We start from the raw sequence: 17,161 nt of genomic DNA, 5'->3' as shown, positions 1-17,161 counted from the left end.
TCTCTCTACCAATGGAGGATGGAACCATCTCAAGAACTTGAGAATTTTATGGAATTGCCACACTCAGAGATTAAATGACTTGCCTAGGATCATGCTGCCAGACTGAGGGGATTTCTCGGTTTTGAGAACAGTTCTCTGTCCATCGCACCATGCTGGTCCCATCTTGGCCACCAATTTCAACTTCAAATGCAAGTATTTATAAAATAACTACTCTGTGCCAGGCACTAGGGACGTGAATCATCAAGGGGCTTATGCTCCACTGGGGAAAAGACCACAAAGACCAGTGTTGGTTAGTCATTCAGTCACGTCCAACTCTTTGGGACCCAGGGACCCAGGGAGTGCCAGTGCTGCCAATGGGCTCAGTTTGACTGGTGTATAGCATACATGTTGGGGAATCGCATGAAATCAGTAGAGCCAGACTGTGAAAAGCATTGAGTATCAAGTCTGCATCTGGGACTTGGGAGCCATTGATTATTGTTGTATGCTCCTGCTGGTTGACTTCTAGACCCTGGATAAGGGGAATTAAAGTACATACTTGGGAGAGAAATAGGATGAGAAATGGATGGGCAGGATTTCTGAACCTTGTGTTTTCTTCTTAACCAAAGAGCCTCGGATTAGAAAGGAGAGAATAAAAAAGCTTGGTTTACTCTTCTGCCTCACCTGAATAGAAGGTAACTCATTTCCATGAGAAACAAGTCACGCCTATTATCCAGGATGAGAGAGCACGGGCCACCCATTAAGAGACCTGGTTAGCTCTTTACCGTGACCTTGGACCACACACATCACCCTTTTGGGAAATTATTTCCTCACTCTTTCTTGACTTCATGGACCATAGATTTATTTCTTTCCCTGTCTGAACCAGACAATCCTTTCTCTTTTTTCCTTCTCTCTTGGGAAAGCCACTTCAACTTATGGAACCTCAACTTTCTCATCTGTAAAATGGGGGACTTGGAGGAGATGGCTTCCTAGATCCCTTATGGCACCACATTAACCTCAAATGAGGTCATTCCTTCCCCACTGAAGATGCAGGATCCTTTCTGTCATCGTGAATTCTCCTCCTCCCTCCCAAGGACTTACTTCATCGTGATAATATCTAAATCAATCACCCCCTTTTCACAAGAACTTTGGCTTGTGCTACCATTGGCCATGGTTATAAATCACTATTAAAGCACCAACTAAATTAAAGCAAACAATGGCGCTCAGTGATCGTGTTGCACTCTTGCGGACGACCTTGACCTCCGCTGGCCGGTCTCTTCAGAAAGACTTCAAGAATTAAAGTCTCAACCCTATGAGAAGCACTGGGTGGTACAGCTGACCAAGTCAGCGAGCCAGTTCTCTCTCTCCTTAAGGAAAAATTTCTGGCTTGTGTAGCGGCTCTTAAAATGGGTCTAACCCTCACTCCCTCCCGTCCCTCGGGGGCATTGCCATACAAGCTCAGTTTTCAAGTTCCCTCCAGGTTTGCCAAAGAAAACACAGGAAAGCAAACATCTCTGTGGACTTGCTCCGCTCTCCACCCCACCCCCAAACTGGGCCTTGAGCTGAAAATACCTGGGGATACAAGCTGACAAGCTCAGAGGTGGCTCCAGCTAGAAAGATGAGAGACAAGGCTATTGGGGCTTGGTTTTTTATAGATGAGAAATGGTCAGAGAAGAATCCTAGTCTGTGCTTTTTCATTAGAAAGAAGGCCCTGGTTCTCAGCAATGGAGTGGAGAGTGAGCAGGGCTGGAAGCAGATGGGAATGGGGGGTGGGGCCGGGCCCTGGTTCTTGTTCTTCCTCTGCTGCTTGCTGGCTCTCTCATTTGGGCTGCTTCACTTTCCCTCCCCAGGCTTGCCTTTCCTTCTGTGGAAAATCAGGAGGGTGGGCAGGGGGGCTTAAACTTTTTTGAATCAGGGATTCCTTTGGCAGTCTGATGAGGCCCCCAGATTCCTTCTCAGAATCAGGTTTTTAAATGTATATAATTAAAGCAGACTACAAAAGAAATCTCCCTCCCTGTCTCCCTCTCCCTGTCCCTATTTGTCAGTCTGTCTGTCTGTCTGTTTCTCTCTCTCTCTCTCTCTCTCTCTCTCTCTCTCTCTCTCTCCCCCCCTCTCTTTTTCTCCTCTCTGTTCCTCCCTCCCCTTCCTCTGTTTCCCCCATCTCTCTCTCCCTCTTTCCCCCCTCCTTTTCTTTCTCCTTTCGTTCTTTCTCTCCCTCCCTCTTCCCCTCCCCTTGTCTTTTCTCTCTCTCTTCCCCCTCTCCCTTATCTCTCTCCTCTCTCTCTCCTTCCCTTTCCCCCTATCTTTCCCTCTCCCTCTCTTTCCCTCCCTCCCTGCCCCCTTTTTTCTTCCCCCTCTCTCTTTCCTCTCTTCCTCTTTCATATATACATATGTATAAACATATATACATACTATATTATATATAATTGTCAAATATAATTATGAAAGTTATATGTATGTATATATGTGTATACACATATACACACATACATACACACAAGGGACAGCAGTGGCACACTAGATTTGGAATTACAAAAACTCATTTTCATGAGTTCAGTTCCAGCCTCAAACATTTAATTAACTTGTATGACCCTGGGCAAGTCATTTAACCCTATTTGCTTCAGTTCCTCCTCTGTTAAAAAACAAAAACAAAAACAAAAAAACCCTAACATGAGCTGGAGAAGGAAATGACAAACCATGTTGTATCTTTGTCAAGAAAACCCCAAATGGGTTTATGAAGAGCAAACACAACTGAAATGACTAAACAACAACAACAACTATATTCATATATATATACACATATATATGTAAATGTATTTATAGGCATATATTTTTATTTACATATACAAATATATGTAGATGATAAATACAAACTAGTTTTAAAAAAATAAAATTCACGGACCCCAGGTTAAGAACCTCTGGATGAGATTATTTCTAAGGCCCATTCTAGATCTAGGGAAGCAGAGGGGTACAGTGTAAAAGCTTTGTGGTCACAAATCCTGGGTTTGAATCCTGGCTTTGCCACTTCCTATCTAGATGATTTTGAACAAGCCACTTAATCTCTCTAGGCTGCTCTCTTGTACACATGACTCTGTACACTAGCTCAGCATCACTGACCTATTATTATATGAGCACTGAATGTTCGGCTATCCGAAAAATCCAAGGTGATGGCCAAGGGATTGAGAGTAAAGTCCACAAAGTAGCTTGGGGAACGGGGGGAGAAGGTGTGGTAGCCAGCTCCCTACACATAAAGAAACATTTGTGCATAGAAATCTGTATCTGGTTTTCACAGCTAATATTTCTATCCCAGTATTTTTTCTTTCTGGGCATTAAATGTGCCTTATTTACCATTTTATCGCTCCCCAGAGCATAGCCCACATGCAACTAAGATGAATAAGAAATACATTCATCCAATGCTTTATGGCTTACTATACTTTGTAGAGATTATCTAATTCATTGCTCCCAATCATGCCGTGGTAGGTAGCAGACTATAATTATTTCTGCTTTTGTAGGTAAGAAAAGTGAGACCAGGTGAAGTGCTAAATTCAGTTGCTATATTTTGCAAAGTTAAAACTCTAATCCAGGTCTGAAGCCTCCAGATCCAGCTCTCTTTCCAGTAGACACCATCTGGAAGTGCTGAATTAGGTTATTGAATGGATAATAATAATAGCTAGTATTTATTTAGCACTTTAAGGTTTGTAAAACTATTGACATATGTTATCTCATTTGATCCTCATAACAACTCCCTTAACATCCTTTCATAATATTCTCACAAAACAACTATCGTCTCCATTTTACAGAACAGGAAACTGAGGCTTCTAAGTGTCTGAGAGAAGAGTTGAACTCCATCTTAACTCCAAATCCCATACTTGATCCACTGTATCATATAATTTTCATGAATGAAAGTTTCTGAAGCTAGCACTGCCTTCCCCTTCTCAATAAAAATAATTCCAGGAATGGAAGCTACTTGATGTCTCAGCTGCCAGACTAGGAGTGATAGAGAAAATGTCATTAGAAAAAGGCAGATAGTTAGTCAAAAAGATAGCGGTCTTAGGATATCTAAGGCAATGGGGAGGTGTGTCCTTTGAGAAGAATCACAGAGATCCTAAAGCAAATGAAACAATGGGTTGGGGAGGGTGGAGAGGACAACTTGGAATGATGAAGGAGAAATTCCTGGATTGTTCATACCGGCTAATCCATAGATGTCATTCCTGGGACCAAATACCAAGGATGTGATTGATAGCAACAAAATATCCACATGCCCCCCAAATGGTAATGAGAGCATTCCTTGGGATTACAGAGAACAGAAACCAAAAATGTGCTCCACCTTTGGGGAGTGGCTGAGCAAATTATGATATACAAACATAATGGGATGCATTTACATTCTTACTGGACTCATGATTTCATTGGTGTAGGGCAATGATGTCAAACTCAAGTAGAAATGGATCCCCACTAGCAACATATTACTTTAGAAAACCACAAATTAACATTATCTATATTATATTGTGTTTTTATTAACTATTTCCCAATTATATTTTAATCTGGCTCAGGCTGTACTAGAAAATTTTGCTCAGCCACCCGGGCAGCGAGTTTGCTATCTTAAGGAAGATATTCCTATACCAGAGCAGAACCATACTTTCTCTTCAAGTTATAATCTTAAGGAATTGTTTAGAGACACTGACGGGTTAATTGACTTGTTGGGTCCCAGGGATAATATGTCAGAGGTCGAGCTGGAATCTGGGTTTTCCTGACTTCCTTTCACTACGCCATCTATAAAGCCATAAAGAATAATGAATATGCAGACTTCAGAACCCAATTTCAAACACGGGAAAACTCATGTGAACTGATGCAGAGTAGAGAAAGCAACTCCAGAAGAACCATATATATTATATGGTAGTCACAAAGATGTAAGTAACATTAATAGAGAGAAGCAACAGATCTCCTGTCAATTACAATAGTCAATGCTCCAGAATCTAGGAGTTTTGGATTTGGGAGTTAGGAAGAGCTGAATTCAAATCCCACACTGGGCTCTTCCCAGTTTTGTGACTCTGGTCAAGACATCTAAGTGTTTTTAAGACCCAAATTTCTTATGGGGATAAAAATGTCTACCTCTCATGTACAGTCGGTAGACTTAAATGAAACAATAAGGGTAAATATCTTGGCAAACCTTAAAGTTGTTATTATCATTATGAACTCCTTTTCAGGTGAGAAACTTTGTAAGGATGATTGTTTTTGTGTTTGTTAGAGACTATTTGCAATGACAAAACAAAAGGCATCAGTAAATTTATGGGGGGAGATATGGAACTTGAATGCAACTAAAAAAGTTCTCTTTATACATATATTGGATTTAATATATACTTTAACATATCTAACATGCATTGGACTACCTGCCATCTAGGGGAGGGGATGGGAGGAAGGAGGGGAAAAGTTGGAAGAGAAGGTTTTGCAAGGGTCAGTGCTGAAAAATTAGTTATGCATTTCTCTTGTAAATAAAAAAAACTATAATAAAAAAGTTTTCTTTCATCTCCACTATTAGGTTTAGGTAAAGAACCTTTGAGGCACTTTGCACAGGTGTGACTTTGAGCAAGTCATTTAACCTAAGTAGATATCAATTTCCTCATCCATAAAATGAGGGGTGGACTACATGAACTTTGAAGTCTCTTCCAGTTCTAGATCTGCAGCCCTATTAAATTTTCTCTACCTGGTAGATTAACAGTTATTTTGTCCAGGGTCATCCGGTCAGAATTTGTCAGAGACAGAAATTGAATTCAGATCTTTCTGACGCTGAGAATAGCTCTCTCTATCCACTACCTTCTTAGTAGGTGCAAATCATCCTGGTCACTCCTCCTACTTTCCCTTCCTGCTCTCCCCCTCCCCCCACAACTTCCATATTCTTCTTTCCTGTTCTTTCCATGCTCTTCTGTCTTTCTCCTTTCTCCCCAAATCCCCGTCATTGGATTTGGGAATGGATGTGGGGAGAATGGAAAAACCATCCCATTTTATTCTGTTCTCCGTTCATTTTATTTTCTCAATTATGAGTGCATCCTAAGGCAGGAGCGTGTGTTGGAGAGTCAGGACTACCAGCAAGAGCACTGCCACTCACCTTAGCATAGAGCAAGGCCCCCGTTTCTGCTCGGTTCTTCTCTATGTCTTTCTCCCAGTGAATTCTGATGGTCTCCAGGATGTCATCTAAGCCAGTACCAATAGGAGCATCCATTCCTTCCAGTTCTGACCCGGCCAGCTGTTTGTACAGCACCTTCACATCCTAAAAGCAACATTCACTTTAGAGATACCCTCCAGCTGAGGCACATCCCACCAGTGGAAACCAGTCCTGAATCAGTGGATTTTTCTTTTCCTGACCTAACTGTAAGACCCTCAACAAAGCATAAAACAAAGTAGATATCCAGCTTTGAGAAGGATTCCAAGACATCAGCAGCCTGGGCCAAAGGGGTCCATGACTCCAAAAAAGTTAAGCACTCTTGCCTTCGACCTATCACTCAATCAATCAGCAAACATTTATTAATTGTCTACCATGTGCCAGGCACTCAGTCAGACATTCATCTTTCGAGATAGTTTAGAATCCAATGCAATTTTATCCAGGAGAATGGATTTGAAGCCACTTTCAGATCAGGCAGTTTTTTCTCTGAGCTATACAGGTGGTAATTTATCTATCAGAGGCCTTTTTATAAGAGGCAGCTAATTAGTGCAGTAACACTAGAACTCTATGTAGAATCAGGAAAACCTGAATTCAAATTCCACTTGATGTACTTATTAGTTGCATTACCATAGAAAAATCAATTTACCTCTACCTCAATTTCCTCTTCTTTAAAGTGATTAGATTATCTCAGTCAAAGCACCTATGTCCAACATATACTAGTTGTATGACTCTGAGCAAGCCACTTAATCTTTGCCTGCCTTAATTTCTGCATCTCTAAAATGGGGATTATAGTAGCACCTACCTCCCAGGTAGTTAGAATGAGATGAGGATACAATGAGATAATATTTATGATATATATATATGTATATATATATATATGCTATTATTATTCCTATTATTCACCTCCAGCTGACTAGCTCCACATGTAATTACTAGTCAGACACAGCCCAAGCTCAGACCTACCTCTTCATGGTTCCTTGACATGAAAGCCAGTTCTTCTTTCATGCTTTCAATCTGGCTCTCTAGATCCATTTTAGTCAAATTAGCATCATCAATCACTTTGTATAGAGAGTTAATTTCATCTTCAGCTGCTTTTCGAAAGGGCTGCTCATTTTCATATCTGCAGACAAAGAAATAATCATCACAGCTGGGTAACTAACCCAAGGGGAAGAAAAAACATATTATAAGTAATACCGTCACACTAATTACATGACAGATGAGAGCCAAAAGAGAGGCATCCCCAGCAGTGTGCCTTTCTAGAACAGGGAGAGTCATCAGCGCTGTCATCACACCTTGATTTGTTAAAATTCCAGTTGTGACAGTTGAGGTCTCATTAGCTACCTAGGCGGGGCAGTTTTTACCTGGAATTTAAAATTTGATTACTGGATTATGAAGGAAGATGCAGGGTTAGTCAAGAGAACTCCTGTTTTTAAGCCATTGCTTCAGATCAGATTCCTTGGGCAAATCATTTAATCTCGGTGAGCCTCAGTTTCCTTATCTGTAAAAAGAGGGATTTAGACTAGATGACCTCTAAGGTTGTTTCCAGTTTTTAGATATATGAGCCTATGATCTTGGGGACACTCATCCTATACTTCTTGGAGGGCTCACTCTGTGGGTTGCTGCTGTCCCTTAAGGTCTGGGGTCTCCTCATAATTGCCTCTTCATGTAATCTTGACACTCAGGCCAACTTCTTGGTCCTTGGTTTCTCCTGCCTGTACATGGGGGATGACTCCTATTTTTCATATCAGATGATCCAATGTTCCTTTGACAAAGTGTTTTTGTTTCTCAACATTTAATTTTTTGTTTCTAGAAATAGTCTCAGAAGAGTATTCACCAGAAGGGCAAAGAGGAAAGGAGAAAAAAGGAAAGGAAAGGAGAGAAAAGGAAAGGAAAGGAAAGGAAAAAAGGAAGGGAAATGAAAAAAAGGAAAAAAGGAAGGGAAAGAGAAAGAGAAAGCACAGGACTGCTAGGATGTCCTGCATCTTTGGGATTGGGTCATAGGAATCCAGGTTGAGAGAATCTCTCCAATGTTCATGGAAGTCTCCTGTCCATTGGGTCCCGTAAGCTCATGGTAGGAGATGCTGTGATTCTGTCAGCTTATTTTTTAAGGGTCTCCAAGGTATTTAGAATATCACCCATCTTTGTGGATGTTCGTCTAAGCTCAGTACTAGCCACTCTTCATCCTCTGCTCACTCTAATTCTATGAGCCCATGAGCACCCTTCTCCTCCCAGTTCCATTCCAAGCCTTTCTCCTTGATGACTCTAACCCTCATGAAGATCCCTTTCTCTGTATTCTTACAATGTTTATACTTCTATAAGTATAGAACTTATACAGTACCTAATTACAATTGTTTCTTGTATGTTAGTTCTCTCAACTAGTTTACAAAGTATCTGATGACAAGGGATCATATATACATTGGTGGATCATTGGTCCATTGGACTATAGTTATAGAAACTCGTCACAAAAGATCCATTTTAAAGATGGAAAAGAAAGTGAGTTATAGAGAAATAACTTCTGTCAACACAGGTGAGTCTCAACCAAATGCCTGGAATTTTAGAAGCCGATTCTAAATTCTCTTCCCTGGCTCACACCAGGCTCTCAGTCTGAGATTATACGGAATCATCTCCATTCTCAAACCCGCAAATTGTAACCCTTTGGTACAGTATCTATCATAGAATTATAGACCTAGAGCAGGTGGGGTGTTCAGAGACCATCCAATCCAACCCTCTCATTTTATAGATGAGGAAATTGAAAATCAGAAAATATCACACACACATACATACAAACACACACGTGAACACACACAAACACATGCTGTACATACCATATAACATTCATGTAGGCATATAAACACACAAGCACCACATGTTTGCATGTATATGTGTGCATGTATGCACACCTGCATACACACAAAATGCACACATTGGTATACATGTGTGCTTTGTGTGTATATTATATACAGTATAACACACATGCATATACACACGCATACATGCACAGAGAATTGCAAAGGCCCTCAGAGGCCATCTACTGCATCTTTGTCCAAGGTCACAAAGATCACCAATCATCTTTTGTTAAAGTTCCCAACTCCCCCACTCTTGGAGACTTTCTGTATTTAACAGCTGATTAGTTCCTAGTGGAGCAGTTCAGTTACCAATGTCCACAGTCTCTTATCTACACTCAATTATTGGCTATAGCTACAGATTCTTTCTATCTCACGTCCTCTATAACTGATAAGCCTCTTAGGGACAAAGGAAAAGGAAGTAGCTTGCTACTTTTCCTGGTCTGGATGACTGCGTGCTATGCAGGTTGGAGATAAGATTTTTGTTCAGTTATGGACTGGATCGTGTGTTCCCTGAACTTGCTTATAGCCGGGAGATTCTGTGGTTAAATATTATATCTAAGCTAGGTAAGAGCTGAAAGAGAGCCTAGAATTTCACTTCTAGTCTGCCATTGTTTAGTCCTTTCAATTGTATCTGATTCTTTGTGACTCTATTTGGGATTTTCTTGGCAGAGGCACTGGATAAGTTTGCCATTTCCTTCTCCAGCTCATTTTACAGATGAGGAAACTGAGGCCCAGAGAGAAGTTATGTAGCTAGGAAGCAGCCGTGTCAGGATTCTGTCACTCTCCACGGAGCTGCAAGTACCCCGTGGCACTCTGTTCAAGAAATATCTGATGAAGAAAATCAAAGATGTGGATCTGAGGACAGAGTCATGCGGATGATGATGGCAAAAATCCCTAGGAGATGGTTACCTCTCTTTAAAATCTTCGGCACAAGCCTGAGTATTCTCAGTCTGCAGCATGAGCCGAGCATTGTCCAAGACGGCGTCGCCCACCTGGAACAAAGACACGAATTAGATGGAGTCCACAATATGCAACTTCTCGCATTTGTTATGTTGTCGTGGAACCTTGTCCCAGACTCAGTGGGCAAATACTGGATGTTACATCCTTAAGACCTGTATCTTTGATGGATCACTGAAGATTAAAACACATGGGAAAAGGGTTAGGCCAACATTATAATTGCAGAAATATTATGGATTACAGATTCAAGACTGGAAAGGACCTTTGTCTGACTCTTCATATTATAGATTAGGAAAGTTTAAGTGCATCGCCCTCAGTCACCCGGGTAGTAAGTGGTAGTCAGGACACCTCAAAGGTCGCCATTAGCCCCTCAACAGAGCAGAGGCTGGAAAACCACTGGTTGGGGATGCTGTAGGAGAATTCTTGGCCAGGTATGGGTTTAATAAAAAAATCTCTGAGATCTCTTCTAAGTCTGAGATTCTCTGATTGCATGAATAGAATTATGGAAAGTGAGGCTCAGAGAGAGATGAAATGTCTAGAACCCGATTCAAAGTCAGATAAATCTGCCCCGGAGATGTGTTAGGGACTTTCACCTCATTTTAGCCTGACAGTCCTTTCCCAGAGTGGTTTGTCTGGCATAAGGCCCTGAAGAGATCTCTGTGAACAGAAGGCTAGGAGGAAAGCACATGTGGGGAAACTCAATAATGAGCAGCCCAGATCTGGGCCTGGCTCCATTCCATCTCCCCACGACATAAACTCCTATTCATCTCCCTCCTCCTCCACGAAGCAGCATTTCATATTTTTAGCAGTCCTTTTTCCAGACATGCTCAACATGCTTTTCAGGCATTTACTCATCCTTTCTCACAATGTCCCTGACATCTATCATTTCCATTTCACAAGTGGCAAAGCTGAATCAATGAGAAGCTGAACAGGACTAGTGATTCTTAAAAAGAGACCATACGCTGTATAATTAGGCATCCAGGATGGCTGAATGAAGTCCTGCTTGGGTCAGGTTGGGAGAGTGGCTGGGTATCATGGGACTTTGGGATCCTGGAGCATTAAAGACTTTTATCTAACCTTCCCATTTTACAGTTAGGGAAACCAAAGTCCAACTCCATGTCCCTTCTCATCCTTTGACCACTGATACAACAGACCGGGGGTGTCAGGAATGGAACACAGACCCAAAATTCTTGCTTGCTTTCTTCCAGGAACTGACATCCGGTGGACCGGCTGGGCCAGGCTCATCCCTCCCCAGTTATGGCTGCTGGAGGTTGAGATGACTCGTTTTTTCACCTTTGGGTTAGGACAAGGAAGCTATTCTTCCTGGAGAATTAATCCCTACTGACGGCTAGCCGGGGAAGCCAAGCTAAATGTACCTCCAGGGAGGCTCAGACCCACTGGGATTTGCTCAGGTTCCAGGCTTTATTAGTTTGCTTGTATATAGTACAACTGGGGATAGCTGGGAGCTTGATGCGAAAGCTAATTATAGGCTCCCACTTGCCAAAAGTGTGGTTTGCTGGCACGCGTTTCTCCCCCTTCTTCACTAAACAAGCAGCTTAAAAATAAACCAGCACTGTGGGTATCATTCATCTTTCCAATCCTTTCATTGTTCGCTGAGGAAAAAGCTTGTTTTGTGCCCTCCCAGCTCTTCCAGTCCTATGGGGAATGGATGGACCCAGAGCTTCTCAGGGTCATAGCCTGAAAGGACCTCAGAGGTAGTGCTTGTGAGAGTATGGATAACTCTGGATCTGGAGGCACAAAGACCCAAGTTCAAATCTTACCTTATTAACTACATAACCTTGGTGAGGACTGAAGCTCTCTCACCCTGTCACCTCATCTGTAAAATGAGGCTAATTCTAGCTCTTCCTTCAGTGTTATAGTAAGGATCAAAACATAAAACGATTTACAAATCATAAAGTGCAATATAAACATCATTATAATATATATATGGACTTGGGTTGCAGAATGGGTCAGAAACAATAAATTAATCAGTTTGATTTGTTTAACTATTTTTTTTTTGTTGTTGTTACAAGGGAGGATTCTTTGAGGGGAGGTTATTGAGAAGGGGTATAAATAAATATCAATGAAATATTTTTTAAAGAAATAATAATAGCAAACATAAATGAAGTACTATGTGCCGGGTACTGTGCTAAGTGCTTTACAATTATTATCTCATATGATTCTCACAGAAACCCTCCAAGGTATTATTATCCCTATTTTTCAAATGAGGATAATGAGGTAAACAGCAGTTAAGTGGTTTGCCCAGGGTCACACAGCTAGTAAGTGTTTGAAAGGGGATTTGAACTCAGGTTTTCTTGATTCTAGTAAGAATCAGTGATTTTTTTAAAATGAGAGAAAAGAATAAAGAGCAAAATCACTAGAAAGGCAGAAAATAATACAACAGGTTTAAAAAAAAGAGAATGAAGTACTCTTGAAAAACAGGGGTCAGAACCTTTCTGTCAAAATTTCCCTTTTCTTTCCCCATCTTTTCCCATCAGTCTCTGAAAAGATCCTTAGACTTTCATGAGCTTCCAAAGGGTTATTGCTCTTTTATTACTTCTAAGACTCCCTTTTAGATTATTTCATTTTGTCTTGTTTCTAGCTATACCAAAAAAAAAAAAAAAAAAAAAAAAGCTCAGGTGGGAGAACTGCATGTTATAATGTATTCCATGTCCCATGCTCCCTTAGATGCTGAATTCTATACTCCTTTGGGACTCTTAACATCAGGTCTGAGACAGCCTGGCTCTGGGCCATACTTATTATTCATTTATAATGTTGACTCAGGATTTTTATGCTAAATTATAAACTCATAGGTTTAGATTTAAAAGCAACTTTTAGATGCCATTGAGTCCAAGCTTGATTGATGTGGAAACAGGTAAAGAGAAGCTAATTGACTGCTTCTGGTCATAGAGTTGGCAATTTTCTGAGGCCGACTTTGAACACAGGTCTATCAGACAAGAAGTCTCTCCATTTACCATGCTGTGATCAAATGAAGACATCAAAACAAAAAATAGTCACCAAAGATCTCTTTTGGGGCCTTCAGAACTCAATTCTCCATCTCCACCTGTCTGCAAGCCACTGCTCAAGTTCTTCAAGGCAACTCAAACAAGCCCCAAATCAGACTCTTTCCCTCTAAAGTGAATCCTCTTCCTGACATCTTTCTAAGGTTTACTGTCCTTCCAATCACCTGAAACTCATCCTTGTCTCTTTCCTTTCCTACCTAATCAGGTACCACATCTTCCTTGTCAATTCATCATTCTCTTTGTCTAGCTGTCCCTACCCAACACACAGTAGGTACTTATAAAACATTCATATGTCAAATGTGGGGCAACATGGTGGTAGATGGATAGAGTACTGGTCCAGGAGTCAGGAAGATTGATTTTTCTGAGTTCAAGTCTGGCTCAGACACTTACTAGTTGTATGACTTTGGGCAAGTCACTCTACCCTGTTTGTCTCAGTTTCCTCATCTATAAAAAATGAGCTATAGAAGGAAATGACAAACTATTCCAGTACTTTTGCCACGAAAATCCCAAATTGGATCATGAAGAGTTCAGATACCATTGAAAAAAGTGAATAACAACAAAAACAACTTATGTCAGACTACATAATGAAAAGATTGGGAGTGCTTAAGTATCTTCCTCCTCAGTGTTAAAATAACTACTAATCCTATCATATTCATAAAGAAAACATCCTAGAGAGATGATGTCTTAGGGAAACAACCCTTTTATAAATAAGCCAAAGTTGGCTACAAGAGATAATTTCATTAAGCCCATCAAGCTAAATTTGGTCTAGATCTGGCAAATAAAACTAGATGTTAATATAATTTCAACTACTTGTAATTCATTTCTTGGCAGCTAGGGAAGAATTGTAAAATTTAAGAAACATCACCAATTCCAGTGGTACAAGAGACCTCCTCTGCCATTTATCTCCAATTTAGGAGAATGTCCTATTGCCTGAGGCACAGAGAAGTGGGTTTGAACCTTAAGATTCTGGATACAACTCAATGCTTGATTCACAACTACAGGTTACAATAAATATAGAGAATTTAGATGAAAAAAAAAAAAGAACTTTCAGAATAATATCATTCATGATCATATAGGTATGGTAAGTGGCTCTCTGCAAGATGTGATTTGAAGGGTCCTGGTCTTGCCCCCAAAATCTCCCCCATTGCCTTGGAACTCGATCAATCAAATAAAGGTATTGAATCACACTTAAAATAACCATTGTGGGTCATTGACAAGTATTATTTGGAATTTACAATAATTCTTAGCTGGATTCTAAAGGAATGAGACGCTTTTTGGTGAGGGGATAGAGAGACAAAGTATCTACTGTTTTTTCCCCTCCAGTCAGAAATCCAATGCAAATTCTGTAAATTATTGACTGCAAAGATCCTTCTTTATTTAGAACTATATACTTCATAAAACAAATCTGACGCCACTTGCTCATTTTCTCCAGTATCTGCTCTCCCACCCTTGGCTCTTTCTTCACCCCAGTTCCTGATTCTTTTAATTCTGAGCAGTTCCCAAGAACAGTGGTACTGAAGTCCAGAAGGCGCTGACTAGCATGGAAAATTTCACCAGTGGGGAAGGCTGATCCAGCGCTCCAAAAACAGCCTGAAGATAGCCTGCTGAACTGGTGGGAGGAGCAGCTGTGGACCGCTACAGAGAGCTAGGGACCACATGAGGCCGCTGGTCCCCTCTGGGAGAGTGATGCTAGGGAGGATGGATAAGGTTAAACATAAAAGATAATGAAGAGAGCACTGAATTTGAAATCAGGATTTGGGTTTAAATTCTAGCTCTCTTCTGTGTCTTTGGGAAAATCCCATTATATTTTGATTTCCATTTCCTCAGCTGCAATTTTAGGGATGGGGACATGGGCTAGACTAGACCATCTCTAAGTCCCCCTTCTCCCCTTTCATGATATATTGTGTTTTGTCTTTGATTAGGTCCATGAAATGTGTAATCTTTTGTTAGGCTAAAATAAGTGAAGCCCTCCACCTAGTGGTTCAACTTTGAAAAACCATTCTTGCCTACCATCAGGCTAGAGAAAGCTACATGAATGGGGATTTTGTGCCATTTTAAGCTGGAGAAATTAATCTTTTTTTTTTTTTTTTTTTTTTTTTACTAACAAGAAAACTTAGACACAGAGGTTGAATGACTTACTTGAGATCTCAAGGGTATAAATAGGAGGAACAGGATTTGAATCCAGATTCTCTGATGAAAAAACTACAGCCCCTGTCATGTTTCACAGGATCTGAGTTCAAATATTGACCTTGCTAGTCGATACCTTATTCTCAGTACTCACTGAACATTGAGAGAGCGAATCATGTGCTTTAGTGGCAAACGAGCTGAATTTAAAATCACAAGACGAGAGTTCAGATCCCGGCTCTGCTATTTATTATTTGTGTAACCTTGAAAATAAATCATTTCCTTTCTGGGTCTTAGCTCTTCATAAAATAAAGCAGTCAGACTAGATGATCTCTGAGGTCTTTTTAGCTCTTTAATTCCATAAAACCCATCTCCATGGGTATCTCTATATAGACAAACCATATTTCATTAGGTTTTTAAGGTGATTTATTGACTAATCAATCATAAAAGATATTATTTTTATTCATCAAACTAGAAAAATTAAACTTTAAAATCGAATTAAAATTAATTCCTGGATTTTACTTTAAAAATATCAGCTTCTAAAACAAATGAGACACAAAATACCAATTTTTTTTGAGATCTTTAGGTGTTCCTGGACTTGAGCAATATACCCTGTGGACATGACTATAATATATTTCTTATCATTCTGGGCAGGCAGCACTTTAATAAAAAGCATCTTCTGTGATCTCCAGTGGCTCATTTGGGGGAAAAAATGAATAAAGCAGAGAAAGAATGGATGTGATCATCATGCCATAAGTTTTAAAGATCCAATTTCACCACAAGACAAGTAACATCTCTCAAAGAGTAATTATTTGTCATCAAAAACATAATTCTGGAATTTATCACTGAAAATACTGGTTTGGCAACTATGGGTTCTGAGGCAACCCAATGGAATGGTTGGTATGTGTTCTAATGGGACTGATTTTCCAATACAATGCCACAGGCTGAGTGGGCAAAAGAAGGAACTAGGAACTGGCATTCAGTGGGGGAGGATGTGACAGCACAACTGATGCTTTTTCACTTATCACAAAAGCTATTCCCTCTTTTTTGCCTTTCTCCTTTTATATGGTTCTGTGACATCTTGGGTTTGTCAGAAACTGTTGAGATAACCACTCATTTGTCTATTTCTTCTGAGTCTGTCCTCAAAGAATTCATTAATATAAGCTTTTCCCCCCATTTAGTTCAGCATTCTACTTTTTGAGGGAGTAGCTGGTACCCCTGTTCCTTGGAGAAAGCACAAGCTCCTGGGCAATCCTGCTTTGGGTAGGTGGCTGCTGACCACCTTGGCCTTCTAAAGAAGTCAGCTTCAGGGCAAGGTCTCATCATGACTCATGGAGTGGAAGGAAATACAAAACCCAGAGTCATTCTTAAGGGTTGGAGGTAAATGGGAGGAAAAAACAACAAAACTTTGTTAATTACAAATTCCCTCTTTTTCCCCTTTAACTCCCTCTTCTTCCAACCTTCCCTATTTCTGTCTCCCAGTCCCAATCCCAGTCTCCCAGATTTGTAACCTGTAAGTAACTGCCTTTGTATTTATACTCTTTAGGTTTATTCTGTAAAAATGTATATATTTGTTGTCTCTCCTATTAAAATATAGCTTCCTTGAATTTTGAGGATTGTTTCTTTACATTTGTATCTCCTGTACCTCTCAAGCTGTCTAGTACATTCTAGATGTCTGTCATCATTATTAATCATCATTATCAATTATTAATGTTATCATTAATTAGTCATTATATTAATAGCTACCACTTAAATAGTGCTTTGAGATTTTCCAACTGCATTATCTCATTCTAATTGCTTGTTGGTTGATTGAATGAGTGATTGCTATATAAAATGTGAGTTGCTATTTTTTAGTGCATAGTTCTGTTATAATCTGCCCTGATTTCAAATACTATGTTCAGTTCTGGATTTAGGGAAGACATTAAGTTGCCAGAGATGATCTAGTCCAATTGCCTCATTTTCTAGATAAAAAGATTGAGAACCAGGAGAGGGAAGACACCAAATTTCTCCTCAGTCAAATGAGCTAGGCTAGATACTCACTGAGGAACAGTTAGAAGGGAGCTCAGGGGCCATCGAAT

At 40.2% G+C, this 17,161-nt stretch overlaps 1 protein-coding gene across 1 annotated transcript in view; it reads right to left on the bottom strand.

Moving 5' to 3' along the window:
* BFSP2 (beaded filament structural protein 2) overlaps window positions 1-17,161 on the bottom strand; it is a 53,603-nt gene that overhangs the window by 11,109 nt on the left and 25,333 nt on the right. Inside the window, exons 2-4 of the mRNA XM_051961223.1 lie at window positions 9,889-9,971; window positions 7,097-7,253; window positions 6,080-6,241 (exon numbers count right to left, since the gene is read on the bottom strand). Of these exons, the coding sequence (XP_051817183.1) occupies window positions 6,080-6,241; window positions 7,097-7,253; window positions 9,889-9,971 (402 nt within the window). The remainder of the gene's footprint in view (window positions 1-6,079; window positions 6,242-7,096; window positions 7,254-9,888; window positions 9,972-17,161) is intronic.

This window comes from Antechinus flavipes, chromosome 5 (assembly GCF_016432865.1).
Source record: "Antechinus flavipes isolate AdamAnt ecotype Samford, QLD, Australia chromosome 5, AdamAnt_v2, whole genome shotgun sequence".
In the NCBI taxonomy this organism is placed as follows: Eukaryota; Metazoa; Chordata; class Mammalia; order Dasyuromorphia; family Dasyuridae; genus Antechinus; species Antechinus flavipes.
This window is presented reverse-complemented; position numbering and strand designations above follow the sequence as displayed.